General features: G+C 39.8%; 1 protein-coding gene across 1 annotated transcript; it reads left to right on the top strand.

Moving 5' to 3' along the window:
• Nucleotides 1-455: 455 nt before the first annotated feature.
• Nucleotides 456-3,243, top strand: LOC140379999 (dual specificity protein phosphatase 19-like). The gene is made up of 4 exons (XM_072464343.1): nucleotides 456-786; nucleotides 1,389-1,435; nucleotides 1,834-1,986; nucleotides 2,768-3,243. The coding sequence occupies exons 1-4, from the start codon at nucleotides 573-575 to the stop codon at nucleotides 2,948-2,950; spliced, it is 597 nt and encodes a 198-aa protein (XP_072320444.1). The 5' UTR covers nucleotides 456-572; the 3' UTR covers nucleotides 2,951-3,243.
• Nucleotides 3,244-5,721: the final 2,478 nt, after the last annotated feature.

Below are 5,721 nucleotides of genomic sequence, written 5' to 3'. Positions count from 1 at the left end.
CTGTTACCGCAGCCGCGAGCCCTTCACGGACCTATCGTCAAAAGGCAAACGCATTAGTAAGACTCAATTAACGAGCACCAAGACTTAGCCTACGTCCCTGTTGCGAAGAGGATTTGATAAGAAAACATTTAACTTCGATACGAACTTCCTTCAAAACCAAATCACTCAAATCATCAGTCCAGTCCACAAACTAATGGGCTGCTGGACGGTGTGGAGAATTGGTGGCTCAGAAATGGCAATCATGAGATATTTCAATGCATACTGAACTGTATTGTTCTTATTTTGGCTAGGCCATTGACTTATGTACAGACACAGTCACACGTATAATTATTAGAGGAGTTTAACGCAATGCACGAACAAGCAAGTTTGTATTGACCACTGTAATGTGACTTAACTGAACGTATCATTTTGATGACGTGTTTCCGTCGACAGACGTGGAACCATCGTGCACTTTTCCTCAGAATCTATTCTCATACTTGCGGATGCGTTTGGATTTTTGCAAGGCCATTTTATTGCTCGCGTTTTTACTTTTTATATTGTAATTTTGTTATTTTGATCTGCCACATATTCCCATGCATTCTTTGGCTCACGAGATCCAAGGTTTCTCCAAATCTCGGCTGAAGAAGCAGAGCACCTATGTGACCAGTGAGACAGGGAAGAGGGTGCTGGAGACCAGGACTGAGGACGGTGAGGAGCAGCTGCAGCCTCTAGACCAGGGCTGTGGGATTGTGCTGGACCACAGCCTGGACCTGCAGATTGGAGTAGTTAGACAGTTTCTACTTCTTGGTAAGAATAACATAATTTTAAGAAACTCTTACATTATAACAATGGATATGGAGAATGTACTGCGTTGAAGTCATCATACTGTTCATCAATGGGCCAGAATACATACACACTGTCAGAATATAATTTATGTAGTTTACATTCAAACTGAAGCTGTTCCTGAACCTTTTGGAGAACAAACTAAACTCGCGTGTGACACAGAATGGTTGATTTGACTGAAAATAAGAGGGTTAACTTTGTTTTGATGTTAAACATTATCAGATGGTGGACAAAAGGAATAAATGAAGAAAAAGTGGAGGTTAACCATATGATGTTATGAGAACACTGTGTATAAATAAAAAATGCATTTATTTTTGGTGGTTTCTGTTTCCATACCATGTGGATTGTGCAGTATTCTAGACCAGTGAATCCCAAGCTTTTGAGTAGGTTCCAACCTGAGACGGAGTCTTAGAAGTAACTTTATATTATAACACACTACCTAGTTTGAACCCTGGGGACCCCCTGAAAATCCTTGGGTGACTATTCTGGAAAGTAGATGAGCAAAATAGGAACAGGAATGTTCAGGAACTCCCTCTCTCTTTCTCATTGTACTCTGTGCATTTCAGCGTCTCAGGATGTTGCCCATGATATGGAGACTCTTCGCACACATCAGGTCTGTCAGTGTTTAGCTTCTAAAAAAACAATTAAGTGATTGTAAGTACAAAGGTTTTAGTTAATCTTTACATGTATTTTTAAACTTCAGGAGATGTTAGTGAATTCATTGGATTTTCCTCTTGGCATCTACCAAATAACTATATTTACTTCAAATTCACTTTGGTATAAGACATTGTATTTCTGAATAGACATGGTCAGAAAAAACACAACCCACCTGACTCTACACTGGCCATACACCGTCTTTAAGATAAGATAAGCCTTTATTTGTCCCACAATGGGGAAATTCCATTGTTGCAACACAGAGTAGGTACAGAAGTAAATAATGAAAAACAGATAACAGATTTGTTTGACTCAGGTCAAGGTTTGTCCTCAGTGTTGATTTGGTGTTTGTTTTAGGTGACACATGTTTTGAATGTGGCCTATGGTGTGAGTAATCCATTTCCTAAGCAGCTAGTCTACAAAACGCTGCCCATTCTTGACATCCCAGACACGGACATCACTGCTTATCTGGAGGAATGCAGCAGCTTCATTGATCAGGCCAGAGACCAGGTTGGTGCTGAGGAAAATGTTAACAACTTTGCATCTATGTCTAATATTAACTTATAACCATGATTTATTTTAAAAATGTTTCCTAATCAGAAATATGCTTATTCTTGTTTTCAGCAATCCTGCATAAGTCTGTATCACTCTGCAGAATTCAAAATGCTTGCCCTCTTATGGTATATGTCAGCATACACCTTCACCAGACTTTCTGACTCTAGTGTTCATAAGTCTGATGGAGAATATTTTGGTATCAAGCCTTCCATTGCTATTTCACCTCACTGCGCTGGCACATGCAGGCCCTTTTTGGGTTGCAAAATTTCGACATTTTCCATGGGAATTAATTGGAAGAAATGGACCTGACCGCAAGATCATGGAAACAGGCTGAACTAGGGTGAAGCTGCTGAGATCAAGGCTCAGCAACTGTGAGAAGGATCTAGCTTCAAAACACTTGAAGGATAAATGTATAGGGCCTTTTTAAAAAGCGGGACGACAAAAGTTAAATTGAAGGAAAATGTACATGATCATCCTGGTGATAACTGAAATCTCCTTTCAGAAATGTGCACACAACTACTCTGTTACCCCTCAGCTTTTATCCAAACTCCCTCTTGTTCACAGTCTGTCCCCTGAGCTCTTTTATCCCATGGCTAGGATGCACTGGGTCTCAGCGTTACTGGGACTCTATAGTGTAATTTCTTTGTGATTTGAATGCATTTTTTTCCTGTTGTGTGAAGCACTGCCCTGTGTGCGCTACACATAAACCTGCCTTGCCTTGTATAATTTTTTTCAGAATGGAATAGTGCTGGTTCACTGCAACGCTGGTGTATCACGCTCTGCTTCCATCGTGATTGGCTACTTGATGGCACGGGAGAGACTTTCCTTCAATGAAGCCCACAGCCAGGTCCTGTCTGCTAGGCCTTCAGCTCGGCCCAATGCTGGTTTCTACCACCAACTTCTTAACTATGTGCCTTAAAGCGACGCCTGGGCCAGGACCATAGTCGGAACCAGCTGGATCAGTCTACTGTGTGTTACTTCTTTGTTCTCATTGTACAACTTTGGACTATGATTGATACACCTGTCATCTGAAAAATAGCATTATGTATTTATTTCAAGGGACTTTCTGGTTTAATCTGCCTGGAGCTAATCATTAGCTGAGTCCTTGGCCATTTTAAGTATTCCCGAAACTCTTGAGGAATATAAACAAATGTCCACCCACATCTTTTTGGTTTTGGGATTTGAATGTAGCCTGTTAACTTTCCACTATCCAATTTATTATCAATGTAATTTGGTTTGTTGAAATACACTGAATTAACAATAGTAATGTAGAAATGTACAGTTTGCTGCATGTCCTTCCCTGGCCTTCTCACCATTTCAAGTGACACTGTCCTGTCTAATAAAGCCTACAGGCCCAAAAAATCCTTAAAAAACAAAAACGATCAGATCAGATTGATATCCTTTGTGACTGCAATTGTTTTGAAGACAATTGCACACGGGTTTGTGCTTATTTACACGTAGCAGATATAATTGTTTATCCAGCTTTTGATAAACTGAGCATCTGTGGGGAAGTAGAAGAGACCGGGTCACACTGGGTAAGTTGTCCCACAGCCTTTTTCTCATTAATAAAACATAATCACAAAAGGGAAATGGCAGATTTGTGTGTTTTATGGTCTTCTGTCCTGAATATGAATAAGATATTTACAAAAAATGGTTTCTAGTAAAAAAGTATATGCAATATTTAATTGTAACTTTCCAAGACATTTAATTAATTAGTAATTAATAATTAATGTGGCATTACTATATTTAAATATTTTTTAACAAGTATAACTTTCTTGTATGTTTAAACTGATCAGATTGAAGTAACTATAGCCACAGCATTGTGGTTGTATTCTTGTGCATTTTGGGGTTCAAAGGAGTTAACACCCCTTTATGAAACAAAAGACCCAATTAATTGAATTATTTTCACTCATTATTAAGTGGATTTTTCTAGCGATACTGAGTTAATTTACAACAATGTGAGCACTTAAACACAGTTTACAGGATTAGACTTTGTGGCTCTGACCCAAAACCGAGTCAGACGCTCACATTTCATTGTCCAATCATTACTTCTATGAAAAATATTTGGAAAAACAATTCCCGGTAGTGAATTTTCTGAAGCTAGAAAATACAATAAACATAAATAATCACAATAATTTTAGTTTGAAAATGGTCGATATAGATGCGTGTGACAACCTGTCCCGTACAACACTGTGTTTAGACTCAGTTTTCACAGCTAGAGTTATATTATAACTCCAGCTGCGAAGATGAAAGAAGAAGAAAAAATTAAAATAGCTGAGATTTTTTATTTTACATTTTAAACTTTGGTTGTCTGTGGTTTCTGAGACAGAAAGTTGACAATATGCCTTGGTATCACCTGGAAAAAATGTCCATCCAACCGTAGCCGTTTGAAATGTAGCCTACTTTTAAACTATCAAAGGCGCAATGGACGATTTTTCGGTGATTTGAGAATGCAGGCGGAAGTGCGCATGTGCACTCCCCCGTGCGGACTGATACAACACACAGTGCGTTTGTTTATTAGCGCGACGGATCGCATCGCATCTCTCATCTCCCGTAGATTTCCGTCTCTTCTGAGCCAGCTCGAACTGTCTTTCTCCGTCTTCATTTTGTCCCGTACACTGAGGGAACTATATTATGATAGATCCATCCGCTTAGACACGCCAAACCGTGCTGCTCGTGGGGACGATCCGCACGAGGCTGCAGGTGAGCGGCAGGTGCGTTTTATGATTGATACGTGACAGAACTAATCGGCAGTCCACGACACGAGGAAATAAGACTACAATTTTGGTCAAAAAAATCGTCCATTCAACCTTTAAAGCATTCAAAGTTATGATGGATGGATGAATAATTGTGCTGATTATTCAACAGAAGCAACATGAATCATTTCCCTCTCAATATTTTTTGTATATAGATATCTTTTTGCTCATCGTCGGAACACTAACTCAAACTAACCCCAGACATTTCAAACTGTCTAACCTCAAAGAGTAGAAACCTGCCCTCAGATGAAGTGAAGTAAAAGGACTTAAGTACTGATAGGACTATGACTACCTAAAAGCTGGTCTACTTAGACCAGTTTTTACTTTTGTTTGTCATTTTTTTGTTTGTGTTCTTCTTTTTAGACTTATTTATGGCCTTCTTTCACAGAGAACCCCGGGGTTTCGATTTAAACTCGGTAACACATACCGTAGTTCAAAAATGAGAAAACGTGTCTTGTGAAGATGCGCCCTTGTAGTGACTCGGATTGCTGCTTCCATGAGGCCGTCGAGTGTAAAGAAAGAATCCACGCTGACAAAGCTCTGCACTAATAAGAGTTAGTTTATTACAGATTCTAGCAGTGTCAGATTACAGGACAGCAGAACAGCGCCTGGGTGCTCCAGAAGAATCAGAAGGACCTCGTCTCTGAGCGTACCTCGCCTTTTATATGTTTACTTACACAAAGACCTCTAAATTATCACTTGACAGGCATGATCTCATCCATGTACAAACGGTTTAGCCAATAAGAGAACAAGATGTAAAGAATATCCATATTTGGGTAGAACCAGGGGAGAATCAACAGAGACATCGGTACCAGAGGAGAGGGGCTCTCCCCTGTAGCCATCTCCGTAGTTAACCAGATGTGGGCCCCTTACATTCCGTGGAATAGACATTTTGGTAGAAACAAACACATTCCTAAAAGCCAGCCTCAGAAGG

The sequence above is a fragment of the Eucyclogobius newberryi genome, unplaced genomic scaffold (assembly GCF_026437365.1).
Source record: "Eucyclogobius newberryi isolate DKJ021-1_F unplaced genomic scaffold, fEucNew1.0.hap1 SCAF_445, whole genome shotgun sequence".
Lineage (NCBI taxonomy): Eukaryota > Metazoa > Chordata > Actinopteri > Gobiiformes > Gobiidae > Eucyclogobius > Eucyclogobius newberryi.
This window is presented reverse-complemented; position numbering and strand designations above follow the sequence as displayed.

Excerpts from the sequence above, each read along its gene's own strand:
- LOC140379999 (XM_072464343.1), top strand. The coding sequence starts at position 573 with ATGCATTCTTTGGCTCACGAGATCCAAGGTTTCTCCAAATCTCGGCTG. Across the intron at positions 1,436-1,833 it reads AGACTCTTCGCACACATCAG|GTGACACATGTTTTGAATGT; the intron begins GTCTGTCAGTGT and ends TGTTTGTTTTAG. Across the intron at positions 1,987-2,767 it reads TTGATCAGGCCAGAGACCAG|AATGGAATAGTGCTGGTTCA; the intron begins GTTGGTGCTGAG and ends AATTTTTTTCAG.